Source organism: Tachyglossus aculeatus, chromosome 8 (assembly GCF_015852505.1).
Source record: "Tachyglossus aculeatus isolate mTacAcu1 chromosome 8, mTacAcu1.pri, whole genome shotgun sequence".
NCBI lineage: Eukaryota > Metazoa > Chordata > Mammalia > Monotremata > Tachyglossidae > Tachyglossus > Tachyglossus aculeatus.
Window position 1 is genome coordinate 21,091,917 of NC_052073.1, and position 14,597 is coordinate 21,106,513.

Consider the following 14,597-nt stretch of genomic DNA (forward strand, 5'->3'; position numbering starts at 1 on the left):
CTAGGGCCATAAGTCAAAACCCATTATTAAAGTAATAATGTTAGCATCTTGTTTCTTTATTAGGAACTGAACTATTTCTAAATATGGGATCTTAAGAAGTGTATTTTGTTCTACTTTAGTAATACAAATTATTTTATGGCTGCAGTTCAGTTCCATTAATTATTTAGGTAAAATGTTTATAAATATTGGAACCCACAGTTATTTTACTTATCTATTTTTAAAACGTTGTAATTAAAAGTACATATGCAAATTGTTAAACAGAATATTTTCACAAAGGCATATGTATATTCATTGTATTAATAGAAATGACACTTTAGCTGGTGCTGGTTGCTGAGCAAACAAATAAAAATCCAGTCTAAGTAAAAAAAGCAATCATATACTTTACCCAAGAAAACTAATCTAATATTAAATCTGAGTTGGATTTCTTGTTTATCATTTTTGTTGAAAGCATTCTGTTTAAAGAAGCACAAATCATCACAAAAGGCACCCAAATTCTTAAATGACATATAAATATCCTGTGTTCAATGAATGAATGCTCCAGAATGATGAAAGTTACTGTTCAGAGTGAGAAATCCAGTTTGCAGTTTCCCTTGTGACAGTCTGTGGTCATTTAAATCTAGTTTTCTAGATGTGCCATCATATATGCCTAGCCACCCAGATGTTGGATGGAGATTCAATTAAGACAGGCCTTTATTTAAAAAGGAGAACTACTTATCTGGCATTCTTCATAATGCATCAAAAGATTAAAAGATAGGAAAATTACTCTCCAAAGGTAAATATTTTAAACCAACAGTTTGTGAAATTTAGAAGGTATGGTACTAAATCACTGAATACCTTGTCAACGTCTTCAAAAGAGAAAGGGGAGGCAGTCACTTCCAAGGAGAGAAGGAGGATTATATCCAACATGGGATGGAAAATGAAAGAAAAGTGTCATTTAAGCAAGAACACTATGGAGCGTGTTTCTAATCCTTTTGTTTTGGAGTTAGTTTAAATCAGAATGAGCAATGAGTCAGAGTTTTTGTTGCCTGGCAAATGGGAAGTTACCATCCGGAAAAAAAATTACATTCATTATTGGTTCTATAGGGTGACCCATGGGAAAAAAAACCCACCCAACTTGGTAGTGATAGAAATGTTACAATTTGAATGCAGAAGGTTTTAAAACCAAGACTTTTTTTAACAGCAAACTTGAATTTAGTTCACATATGTGCCAGTTTTTATTTTTATGCCAATTTGTACTCTGCCCAACATATGGTATGTAATACATATGGCATAGTATGGAGTTCTTCTGTTGTTTTTGAATCCAAGTAAACGGCACCTCTTTATCTTGGGACATCCTATATTGTCTCAATAAGTACCTCTGAATCTGCAGTTCTAGTAGATCAAATGACAGAGCATTTACTAGGTTTCACTGTGTTAAGTTTCTAACTTCCAAGGGGGCTTTGCTGTCCAATGGGTGAACAAGGCTGCTCTTTCACCTCATGAATTAGTAATTTCTTTCTTTCACATGGAGTGGGATTTCTAAAGAGAGCTTAGAAAACAACACCCCGGTAGCTGCTTTTCCTGACAATTCTTGGATCAATATTGGGTCACTAGTTAAGATTCCTTTTAAACAGGACAAATCAGCACAAGAAAGGACTGGGGTTCAAAGTGGTTGTTGGACACCTTAGCACTCTTCCTTCCTGCTCTAAGTACAGTGAAGAGGAAGAAGAGAAAGCCTAGGAAATCAAAGTTTCCCTGTCTATCCTCTGTGACACAACTGGCCCCTGGCACATGTTTCAAACAACACGAAAGCTGAGCCATTATATCACTAAGGAAAGGAGTGTGGATATGAGCTGACGGGAACACGAAATCCTGGTCATAGCCTAAATACCTCAGTAGGTTTTGGTTTTATTTCCCTTTTAGAAACATATCAGAAATACAGGATAGGAGGTTAAAAGAGGACTTAAATGGGACTTTCAGTGGGGGTCAGTTTGAATGAGGTTTTTGATCACCCTCAGAATCCACCAACCCCATGTCCCTTAAATGAGGTTTGTGGTTATACAATAGTAAAGGATCACTTTGTGACTTCAGTTTGGTCCCCAAAAGAAACCATCCTTGTTCTTTCTTCTGGCTCTCCCTCAGCTCCCAGCACTATTCCTGACTCATGACCCAAAGTAGGATTATCCATATGGGCACTGAACAGAACCCTACCCAAAATGTGGAGAAAACAGGGAAATGGTTGTCTGGCAGCACTTGTAAATTGGTACCAAAAATGTGAGGGGAAAGAGAAAAAATTTCTGACTCTAGGCAGGAAATCTGCCCTAAAATGCTGGAGAGAGGCGCAAACTCAATGAGGAATGTGAGGGATGTGGGAAGGAGAGTCAAAGAGGAAATCTCAGTTGGAGTGTGAGGAAAACTTTCTTTGTAGAAATGTAGAGGACACACTTTACCAGGCACAATATGAACCATGGAAGAAAGGGCAACATTGAACTACACAAGGACAGGACAATCCTTCCACTTGACTGTTCACTACTCATCACATAATAAATGCACTCACCAGATACACAAAAATAAAGTTTCCCTATTCACCCATTCCTCTCCCTCTCCCCTGCTGCACACACACCAGTGTATGGAGTAAAGGTGGGATTCCAACAGCATGCCTGCAGAAAATCACATCTAAAGGGTCTGCAGTTTGAGGATAAACTACTTGCTGGAAGATAATTCATGGTTCCAACCCTCTCTTCTTGCCCATATTGACTGGTGTCATTCCCCTTCTCATAATTCTATGTCTAAAGTCTTTTCACCTCCTCTGTGATTAAGTGACCCTCAAATGGCTTTGGTCCACCCCAACTTCCATCCTAGCTTTCCTTCCCTAATTGCAGGATTCATGTCCTAAACCCTCTCACAGGAAATTTCAGTGTGTCAAAAGAGTTACTAATTTTGACAGTGGATCCTTCAAAATGAAATTTTCCAGCCCCGCCCAAGCTCCTATGTTTTTAGGCAGCAATTACACCACGCTTCCACTGGTCAATAGGAAATTGAAAGATTCCAGCCTGTTCACGATCATTGCATAACATGAAAACTGTTTCATGAGACAGTCATTATCATGTTTCCTTTGTAATCACATGGCACTCCGTATGTAACCCCCTTAGCACAGTAGTGCAATATCAGGTATCTTTTATACATAAAAACGTGCTTGGCCGATATCTGTGCCCTGCAACTGAAGGTTCACCAAGAAACAAGGTCACCCACCCTGCACCAGGTTACCACTTTACCTAGAGAGCTTAGAAAGACATTTTCAGAAGAATCCAGACATTTCAGGCTCCTGATCGCTTATTCAACCCAGCAGCCGTCTGGACTCCAGGTAGCAGTATGAATTTGTTCCAGAACTAAGTGAAGTCCCAAAGGGCAAAATCTTAGCTGTACATCTCCTGAAGGAGTTCAACACGTGGAGTGCATGAAAGAACAGCTGGCTGGCAGTCTTCAGCTCCCTTGGATGGCTTCATTTTCGGGGCCCGGACCACCCCATGTCACTGAAAGGACCCTCCCCTGTTGCTGATCTTGGGGGAGGGCCGCAAGGAGTGCAGAGGTCGGAATCAGTGTCTGATTCGCCTTCTGCAATGTAGGGTCTGATTTTGGCACAGGGTGCCACGGCTGCATAGCAACTGTTGAGGACGTCCAAGTTCTCCTTGGACTGGGAGATGCTAAAACCACTGAAGGAGCGCTCCAGCTCCTCGTGATCGACCGACGGGATGGAGATGGAGGTGTCGCTGTCCCTCAAGGCACTCTCGTGGTGCTTAGTGGTAACGTCTTCATTGCGGAGATATTCTGTGCTGGCCCGGTTGCCCCCACTGTAAGCCGATAAGGAGCGCTCGTGGGAAGGTGGAGGGGGGATCCGGACTAGGGAACCGTTGTTGTCTCCCACAGGAGAGGAGCCGTGGCCTTGCCGCTGATAGGCCTGGTGTTGCCAGGAAGTGGACGGTGGGCATGTATTGGTGGGCACTCCAGGGACCGGAGGAGCAGAGAAATTCTTTTGCCCCATGGAACTGGTCGACCGGATGATCTTGATGATGCAGCCATTTTTGTCGATATGCTCTCGGCTCTCCTCTGGGCTGTGGTAGGGAGGTGCAGGCTCTGGTTCTTTAGATCCAAAGTAGGCTTCGGTTTCTGTTGGTGGGATGCCCATTCGCTGCATGTAAATGTTTACCAGGAAGTCTAGCTTCTTTTCCATCGACAGGACCTGCAAAATGTCATACTCATCTCAAATGAAGCCAGGAGGCCTTCCCAGACTGAGCCCCCTCCTTTCTCTCCCCCACCATCCTCCCCGCCCTACCTCCTTCCCCTCCCCACAGCACCTGTATATGTGTTTGTACAGATTATTCTATTTTACTTGTATATATTTACTATTCTACTTATTTTATTTTGTTAATATGTTTTGTTGTCTGTCTCCCCCTTCTAGATTGTGAGCCCGCAGTTGGGTAGTGACCGTCTCTATACGTTGTCAACTTGTACTTCCCAAGCACTTAGTACAGTGCTCTACACACAGTAAGCTCTCAATAAATACGACTGAATGACTGAATGAATGAAATGTGCTGAATGAAGAACCTTCAGGGCAAATACCCAAGATTAAGGAGATGACTACTTCTCAGGGAGGCAACATTCACATCAACAAACCATCAGCATAGGGACCGTCTCTATACGTTGCTGATTTGTACTTCCCAAGCACTTAGTACAGTGCCCTGCACACAGTAAGTGCTCGATAAATACGATTGAATGAATGAACAGTAAATCAGAAGACATTCCAAACTAAGGCTGTCCGCTGCAATGATGACTGGGAAAACTGAGGGGTGGCATGTATAGCCACCACCATCTAATAGAAAATATGACTCAGTGGGGCTTCTTTATCTTGGGTAACCTATGATAGTGGTGGTCCCCACAAATCAAGTGATCATTTTAACAAGACTGTACCCTAAAGATTAATGAAATGAAGAGGTATGTAGCTTCTTTAGCATCCCTTGTCAAAAACTTCTGGTCTGGGACTCCCCAGATGTAAAATGTGAACACAGGGTAATAAGAGGTCTGATTTATTAAGCAGGAAGTAGGGGAAATAACCGACAGGTTATAATAATCCAAATAATGGCATATCTTCCTGCTATACTTAATTAATGCTAAACATCGGTAAAAACAACAGTACTTCAATGTTAAGATTCCAAGAATCCTAGAACAAAGCAGTGTGGGAGATGCTAGAGGAAACTATAAATGTTTTTAATCCTCACTCCCATTCGGTGGCTACCACTCACGGAACACTACCCAGAAGATTCAATATAAGGTGTACTGTTCCAGTGAGTGGAACAAAGAGTTTTAGATTATAAAGACAATTTTGAAGATGGCAGTCATCTGACAGCTCAACTTTTAATATTAAATAGACACTTTGAAACATGAGTTAGTAAGTCAGAAACAAGAGTCACAATGTACCTGTTTTTCCACCTTTCCAAGCCTGCCCATCATGCTCGGATCTTCTGGCAATTCTCCTTCAGCTGGAACTTTGGTTCGATCCTTGTCTGTTATAGCTGGCCCTCGTCCGACAATCTGGTCAACTCTACCAGGAATATAAAATCCCCCCAAAGGACCGTGAGTTTGTCAGGTGAATTACTTAAACAGTACTGTGACCACAAGGTTTCTTTATAGAAAAAGCAATTGCTCTTTCTCGATGAGGGGGCTCAAAACGAGTCACAGAATAGTTTTGGGAAGGCTACTAAATTAGATGCCTTTAGGTATTTTGGTTTGTAATTGTTTTTTATTGGAGAATTTTGAGTGGATCATTTTGGGGACGGATGATGGCACACTATGCAGAATAAAATTTTGAAGTATGGAGAAATTGCTGCTTTTGGAAGCAATCGTTTGCATTTTCCCCTTTAGGCTGAAATGAATGTTGAGTCTTTCAGAACTGTAAATGGAAGGGCACTGATCATTTGGAAATGTGGTTGCTCTGTGTCAGTTCATTTAACATTTTATCTTCGCTCATGAAAACTCCACAACTGCATAATGGGAGACTGATTTAAACCTGGCCATAATGGTTTCAAAATTCCTCTGTGAAACACATGTCCCCTTAGAAAATGCACTAGAAGGCCTTCTTCAAAAAGACACAATTCCCTCTTTCTCAAAAAGTAATTTGTTTTATGGTTCATGCCATTTTATGAGGTTGGGACAAACTGAGTCCTGGCTTCATCATCAATCTCTGGGGACTTTGCTGGCTTTTCCTCTGCCTGATCACTCCTTCCTTTTTATTTGCTTTGTTATCAAACTTGTTTTGCCCTTTATTTAACCTGTTTCCCATTTTTTATTGCTCATGCTAATCATTGGATAATGTGACTCAATATTAGGGAAATTGTTCAGTGGTGAGGGCTATATGTTCTCTGTACAACACTTAGTACATTGTAAGAAGCCAGAGACTATTGAATAATGAATCAAATTGATCCCTGTTCCAGTGGCCATCAGGACCCATCTGAGTCCATTCCTCCCGGGTTACACAAGCTTTCTCCATTCTTCTTAGTAACTTTGTTTTACTCTTGCATAATGTACCACTAAGTGCAGTTAATACAAATTGAGGAGTCAGATTGAAACCAAGTTAATTGTCTTGAGCGGAAATAAGAGATGCCCCTTAGGTAATGTGGGTAATGGATCCATGCACCAGTATGAGGAAAAGATAGCGTAGATAACCGACAAAGGAAAACCATCAAACGCATGGATTGAAAGGAAAGGGATGAGACAAGGCCATTTCCACCAATAGAACAGTCCGTTTTCCTTAAGTGTTTCTTGTGTGTGTGAAGAATTGAAGAAAAGTCAGCTGACCTCTCCTCAGACTCAATGGCCTATGTAGAATGATAAGAAAAACAGCAGATCTCTATTATCCTTACCCCTGGTGAGCAGATACGGCTCTTTGATCTGGACTGGCACATTTCATCTCTGTCTGTGGCAAGTCATTTAACATGGTCATTCACAGTAAGAACTGGTCAGTGGTACAATGCGTTTTCAGGGGGATTAATGTTTTGTTAAGAGAACAGATCCTATACCCTACATTTCTCTACATAAACAGCTTTTTGCCTTTCAGGTTGATAAGACTATGGAAGACTGTGGAGTAGACTGCCCATTCCAGGAAATGAAGTCTTCGGTGACTTCTCATTAGGTTAGATTTTAAGGGTCCTGATTCTCTCCTGTATAAAGGGAGAACATATTTGGATGTACCTGTGGGGCACATCTACTCGACCTTGCTGGTATGTAGCAAATACCACCTGGGTTCGGAACCGGGACAGGCTGCGACACTCTAGTGCCAGTCCTGCCACCCATGTAGCAGTGCCACCTTGCCTCCTTGCACATCCTTCATGGGTAAGCCAATGGGTGCTCTGAACCCGCATCCTCAAACTTGTAGAATCTTGGGGGCATCCCCAGGGCCCCAAACAGCCAGGAAGCTTGGAACATGTTTGTCGGAGTCCCAGCCGAGCTGGTTCTGATCCTGCTTTTAGCAGACTCTGAAGAAAGGTCTAGGGTGGCTCTTAGAATTACCATCCCCGGCAAAGTTAATCCTGAACCCCCTTTGCAGCTGGTACCCATAATGTACTTCAAGGTAGCACAAGAACTGATGATTTCAGTCAGGGCAGTGGAAGCAATGGGCAAGCTGGCTGTACTCACTAGAGTGCAGAGTGCTCTCACAGGTTAATGATTCTGCCATTAAGACAGGGATCTCTGCATTGAGATTGCAGTTGCAATTGACTGGTTGGGGTGGGGTCTAGCCAGCACTCTGAGACAACAGGGTATTTTATCAGATGCTGGGATTCATGACATAAGGAACAAGTTTAACAGCAGGGAAGGGCATGTATTCACTGTTACTTTGAGAAACTTGGCTAATACAGAAATGCAGTAATTTAACAGAAGACCCGAAATAGTAAACACTAGGAGGGTTCTAACCCAGTCCTAATGATATATAGCAATTCTAAACTGCATTTTCCTGTGCTGTTTCTGGGCTTCTCCCACTTACTGAAAACTCATCCTGCCCATCCTCCAGATAGAGTGGAAATGCAGGCAACTGGCTCTGGGAGATGAATCCAAGATCAGATATTTCATTGCATCAGTTATGTCAGTGGGACGAGATCAGAATTCTAAACCTGCTGCTGACAGAGCCAATGGGCCCAGAAGGGGACCTGTAGGATAGTTTGATTAAAAGAGAAGTTGACGTATCCCACATGTTTAATGGTTCCTGAGCTGCTTTGTTTGTAAGCAAATAGAAAGGTGGGGGTGTGGATTAGCTTTTTTAATCACCATGAATGTAAGCTAGGAGGAATTAACTTGTAGGTTTTGTTCCCTTGAGACTGGGTCCTTATGGAGGCTTCTTTGGCCAGCTGTTGCTGACACAGGTCGTGTTCCCTCCACACTGTCAACCTGCTTAGAGGTTGCCGTGGGGCCTTGGAGCAGGCTTTGGGCTGGGAAGAGGAACCTAGTACAGGAGAATCCTGAGATGGTCCATGAAAGGGCACGTTTCTCTCTGGCTGTTGTTTGTCTCCATGTTTGGAGCAGGCTAGGGGGCCCTAGTGTGGCAGAAATTCCCACGGTTTGTTCTGTTGACCTGAGGCTTCAGTACCTGCCATTAGCTTGGTGTCTGGTGTTGGACTTTCACTGGGTGGAAATGGAGCAGGAATCATCTTTTCAAAGGAAAATTTCTCATTCTAAAACAGCCTTGCCTCATGGAAACATATTTACTGACCCTTTCTGTTGCCTTGGCTCAATCAATGTTTGTTTGTTTTGTTGTTTTTTTCTTTCTCTCTCTGCCTCAGCCTGCCCATTTGAAAAGCTGGGGATAGGGGCTCTTATCATTCTCTCAGGTTGCTGACAAGACCAAGAAGTTTAAATGCTCAGAACAGAACAATTTTTCCAGATGCTACCTAGCCCTCCATGCATCAGCCCTTCAAATGATTGTCAACCAAACTCCACAGAAAGGCAAGGGGATGGAGAAAAAGGGAGAAGAAAAATGCGAGGTGGGGATTTTGCTGCCCTACCAGGTGGAGAGTTGACCATTCATCTATAAATCCAGGTTCCTGCAGGAGAATAGGACACTGGGACATAACCAATCTCAATCGAAGTTTTTGTATAATTCAACCCAAAAGGGATTTAAAGGGAGGGAGAGAACTGAATCTCAATGCACCATTTTTGATTCATGCAACAAGACCCAAACAAAGCACGGTCACTTCCTTTATCTGCCAGGAGTCTAATAGTACACTCTGCACCAGTGCTACTCAATTTGGAAAGTCACAGGGCATTTCTGAGACTCTACTGAATGAAACTGAAAAAGGCAACTTTTTGCATCAGCCGTGGTGCAATTTCTTTCATGCTTCATTAAGCTTCATGCTTGCAGGGCATGCACAAAGATATCAGGAGTCAACCCTTGGCCAAAAGCAGACATCAAATGTCAAACAGCTCAAATGAGAAAAATGGAGTGGGGAATTAGAAATCGTTTTTTAAAAATTACTATTATTATTATTATTAACATAATCCAGGCAGGCATTGAAGCTAAACCCCCTTCATCCATGCCACATGACTGGCTATTTGCCTACTTGGCTTGAAAGAAAAACAAGCTGCTGGAAAATAATCATGGCAGAATATCATTTTAAAAAATACATTTTTATCCCAATTTATCTTGAACAATTACAAGTCCATGAAGATTTTCTTCTCATATGCAAGTGATGGTATATATTTCATTGGATTATATACACAATCCCAGCATATAGCCCCACTACCTAAACCAGCTCTTGGAATCAGAGTTCCACAACTGAAGATGACACTACTGCAATGCTCTTGATCTAGCCATTAATTCTGAACTCTCCTCCATCCAGGAATGGATTTAAACAAGGATAAACTCATAGGAGATATTTTAACCTCAGAAAATCAAAACATCGCTTATTCTAGAGCATTAAACTGAAGCTCTGGAGCTAATTTTTGGGCTTTTCGATTTTACAAGTTTATCCTATGTAGGAAACTGGGATCGTGGGAGGAAATATTCTCATGAAATAAAAAAGAGGGTGCAATAAGGGAGGTATTACAGGATTTCTTTATGGTCCATTTGTTTGCGATCGTTTAGATTTTCTCCTGTTTAGAAGCAAAGGGTTGAGTTGCTTGACCTCTTGAGGTCTCTTGCAGCTCAAAGTCTATTTTTGTAGGTTCCATGGGAGTATGGTTACTGAATGTATGGAAAAAGTTAAGGGTCAATTGGGCTGTTTCCAAAGAAACCAACACTCAGTGAAAAGAAATTATTAAGAACAAACACATAATAAATGCCATCATTATTACTATTATTATTTTCCCTGTGCAGATACCTCTCCTCTTGTTCAAGCCCTCAAAATTATCTTTAGGTTTAGTAATCTCAGACCAGCTAGTATTAACCCATGAAGCTTCTTTAGGATTTAATCTTTTCAGGGATTGGATCAGGGGTCTGTCAAATACCCTGGCCAATTCTTCCTCTTAGCTGCTTCCCCAAAGCCAAAGCAAAGTGGACTGGGAAGTTAGGCAAGAGTTTGAATTACTGAGAAACTTTCCACAAACTTAAAACTGCTTTGCTCTGGGTGTGGAGATATGCTCTGCTTTTCTCAAATGCAGTGGTTGCTTTGAATACTGTATTTACTTGCATAATTTCCCCTCCCAGATTTAAGGAAGAAATGTTTTTTTGTACGCTTATTTGAAAGCAATGAAAGCTGAATGGGAGTAAGGAGAAGGGGCAGAAGGAACAAAGCAGGTGGGGGTAGTTAATTCATTCAGACTGTGGAGGATGTCGAGAGACAAGGTAGGAAGAACAGAAGGATGAGAACATAGAAAATACAGCAGGGGTGGGGAAAGTTAAATAATCTACCCAGTGCCTGTTTTATGCAACACTTGGGTGAGTGCAATAAAATAAAGTACAGTCTTACCTTTTTCCTCTTCCTTCTTCCTGATCCCCAGATTGCAAGACTTAATACCCCACATAATAGCCTCTCGCCTATTTTGGAGTTGTAAAATTATGCAAGTAAATACGCTAGACGAAGTCCTCTCACTAATTCAGTGATACAAGAACTGTCTTGGACATGCAGAGCTACTTATGGAACCACATGAAACAACTCTTGATTCTGATTCAGTTGTCACACTGAACAAAGAATGGGCCACATCCTGCCTGCATTTCTTGTTAACAAAAAGAGGTCAGGATGGAACAGAACAGCTTTTACTTCAATATGCAATTACTGTAGGAAATGCATGTGAAACTCTAGAGAGAACATGCAACCTACTAACATGAAGCTTTTCATTCTTTGCAGAAATTCAATGTTTGCTCTGCAAATGTGGAACAGTTTGATCTTGGATGAGTTTTCCTCGGTTGTTACTGAAATAATAGGTCGACATTTGAGAGTATTTTGCAGTCCATGATAACCAGAATGATATGAGTTTCTTGCTGAAGGTGAAGGGTGTGTTTGTAAACAAGGTATTACTCAAATGCAATGTATAATTTGTGTGATGCTGTGAAAAAAAATGCCAGGAAGAGAAATTAACTTCTTCCTACATTTTTTTTTTTCAGGATCATAGCACGATGGGCCAGTCTATGATTCATTTAAATTAAAGCACGTTGTAAAGTTATCTGGGCTGTTTCCAAAACAATGTAGTTGCACACCTTGTTACTAGAGCTAAATGCCGTCATAGAGCCTGGTGTGAAAGGGGTTTGCCATTGAACAAATGAAAACTTCAGAGAAAGAGGCATTTGGGTTAGTCCTAACCTAGGCAAGTATTGGGGTGATTCTTTAGAAGAGAACATAGGTCCTTTGGTTGGATACTTCTTATGCCGGGGAGTTGAAGGGGGCGGGGGACCCACAATCATATCTATCCTGGCAAAGTAAATAAGAAAAAAGACACCAGCAAAATGCATAATGAAGCAACATGTGGAAAAGAGTCGGTTGGAAACTTTGCAGAAACGTAGGGAACAACTAAATAAAATGACAACAGTGAGATTTCAAAATTAGATTCCGCTTGAAAAGCAGGAGACATGGTGCTTGATTGGTTTGGGATTTGCCAAATCTTATTCCACCAATGCACAGTGTTCATGGAGCTAGCATCAATGTAACATATCACGTCACTGTTGTATTCAATGAAGGCATCACTGGGTCTAACAGGCAACATGCTATACACACTTGGAATAAATTTGCAGAAATGGGCAATATACCAGTGAATATGGTGGCTACAGAATAACATTTTCATTATTATCATCAAGGTCATAGAAAACATCCTGGGCTTCTTTTCCAAATATATTGTGAAGTTAAAAAGGAAATTTTGGACAGAAGAGCCTGGTGAACAAAACACATCCACAGTGAGAAAGATGTCAAAAGAGAGACAACTGATGGAGACATAATACCAGCACCAATAGTTCAACACAGAGAAATATACACAGTAGTAACAGTGGGCATGGATACAGAAAGGTTAAGTAGATACAGACACTCCAAAATGCTTGTTGAATAAACTTATTTTTGCTAGGTGGGGGCCTCTCAGGGAAGGGAATGAATTAAAGAGGAAGATTAATTCAAACTGGGACATTATTACAATTTTATCTAAGGGGAAAGGGTGGGTGTCTTCAGGCTTCTTGGAAGCACCATTGCTTAGGGGAAAGAGAAAAAACCTAGGAGTCAGAGGACAGGAGTACTAATCCCCACTCTGCCACTTGCCTGCTGTGACCGTAGGCAAGTCACTTAACTTCTTTCTGCCTTGGTTTCCTCATCTGTAAAATGGGGACTGTTCTCTCTCCTATTTAGACTGAGTGCCCTCAGTGGGATGGGGACCGTGTTTGACCTGTATATATGGTGTTTAGTACAGTGCTTGGCACAGAGTAAGCACTTAACAAAAGCATTATTATCAGCTGGTGTGTGAATGCCATAGAATGTCTTTGGATAATGCTCTCCCTCCTTCAAATATGCTTATTTCTTATCACCCAGACCCCAAGAGGAAACAAAATTAACTGAGAGCCACTTCCTGGTACACAGAAATTAGTCTGGAGAAGTTCCAGGGCAGCTAAAGAATGACTATCAAGAGGCTTTCCCCCATGTTCTTCTTTACTTTGAGGAAACAACCACATAACTGGATCTTGGGTATGAGTGGGGCTGCAGCGCAAAAAGGTATTTTCTAAACCAGGTCCAGGAGGTTGGGACGCACTTTTACCTGGCTGCCAATAAGTACTTAAGCAAACAGACACAACAACGCTGATATAATTCAAAAATTTGAAAATCCTGACCTGGCATGTTTTTGTGCTTTAATTCAGGAGCTAACCAAGCGTGAATGTCACCTTAGACTGGGCTTTTCTTCTTATAAGAACAAGCCTTCCAAGCTTCTCCCTCCTTTCCACTCAATGATCTGCATTACAGTGGAAATGAGAATTCCCAGAATTTGGAATGCAGAGTATAAGTGGAGGATTGAACTCTTCCTGTTCATTCAGGAAGGAGGTATGTCAAGTAGTTAACCTACAGTTTGGCCTCAGAAATGATCTGCAGACTCATTTACATCTGAGGAAACCACTTGGGGAGTGGCAGGTGGGCTTGTGGCCTAACCAAATCCTTTGATGAATAAAACACACCACAACTGTTTCCACCCGGCAATCAAAACAAAATCTTAAATAGGGGGTGGAGAGAACGGAAGTGTGGTAGACAAGAAAGATAGAAAGACAATGAGAGAGGAAGAAGACAAAGTGGAGAGTAAAGACAACAGAGAGAGAAACAAAGAAGCAAAAGCAATTACATAGACAAAACAACACTCTCAGATTGCACAGGACAACTTCCATCCTGATTAATCAGCCAGTATTTGGGTCATACAACCATAGTGAGACATGGTCTCCCTATGCTAGGAGTCAATGTCCATCATGTGGTCTGCCTCTAACTGTCTAAGTGAAATCCTGTGTTTTTCCTTGGACTTTGGGTGGAGATGAACTAACAACCATCACACTTAAGTCTCTTCATAAATTCTGTTGCATTGCTTCACACCATTACCAAACAGTAGAAATGAGAGGAGTAGAGCAGAAGTGTGACTTGCCTGGATTGGAGGTTTTTAATCCGCGACAGCATGTCCAGGTGGCCTGCTGAGTACTGTTCTATGACGTCCATCACATCATATGGCCGCAGGCTCTCCTTGAACTTCCGCTTGGACACAAGAAATCGCATGACACTGAAAGGTTAAAAAAAAAAAGGAGCTTGAAATGTTATGGTGGCAGGAAACAACAGCAGGGTCACTCCTATAACTATGTGTTAGCACAACAAGACCATTAATCAACTAGAAATGAAAATTTCCCGTCTTGCCTCTCTCCAATCTCAGTCCTCTTTGGAAGCCTCTACAATGGTTTACAGACCAATTATCATTAATTTGAATTTGTTCCCCTGCTTATGTGTCAATAGATATTTTTCATTAATGTAACTGAATGACATCATTATAATTTGTGGGAGGGGAGGGCAGAAGATCAGAAGAGGGAAAGAAGTGGAGGGGAAAAGGGAGAGGGGGAGTAGAGGAGAAAGTGAAGGCATGAGGAAGGAGAAATGGGACAGGATGTAAAGGCGAATGAGACACACACATACACAGAG

The 14,597-nt window shown here is 41.7% G+C and overlaps 1 protein-coding gene across 10 annotated transcripts in view; it reads right to left on the reverse strand.

The window, feature by feature from the left end:
* Positions 1–335: 335 nt before the first annotated feature.
* Positions 336–14,597, reverse strand: part of KCNQ2 (potassium voltage-gated channel subfamily Q member 2) — a 109,958-nt gene continuing 95,696 nt past the window's right edge. For 8 of the 10 annotated variants that reach the window (XM_038749993.1, XM_038749989.1, XM_038749992.1 and 5 more), the window contains 3 exons: positions 14,056–14,187; positions 5,455–5,578; positions 336–4,219 (listed from right to left, as the gene is read on the reverse strand). In XM_038749993.1, coding sequence (XP_038605921.1) covers positions 3,482–4,219; positions 5,455–5,578; positions 14,056–14,187 — 994 coding nt within the window. In that variant the 3' untranslated portion in view covers positions 336–3,481. Of the gene's footprint in view, positions 4,220–5,454; positions 5,579–11,762; positions 11,871–14,055; positions 14,188–14,597 lie in introns of all 10 variants that reach the window. The other 2 variants (XM_038749995.1, XM_038749994.1) reach the window with 1 other exon arrangement.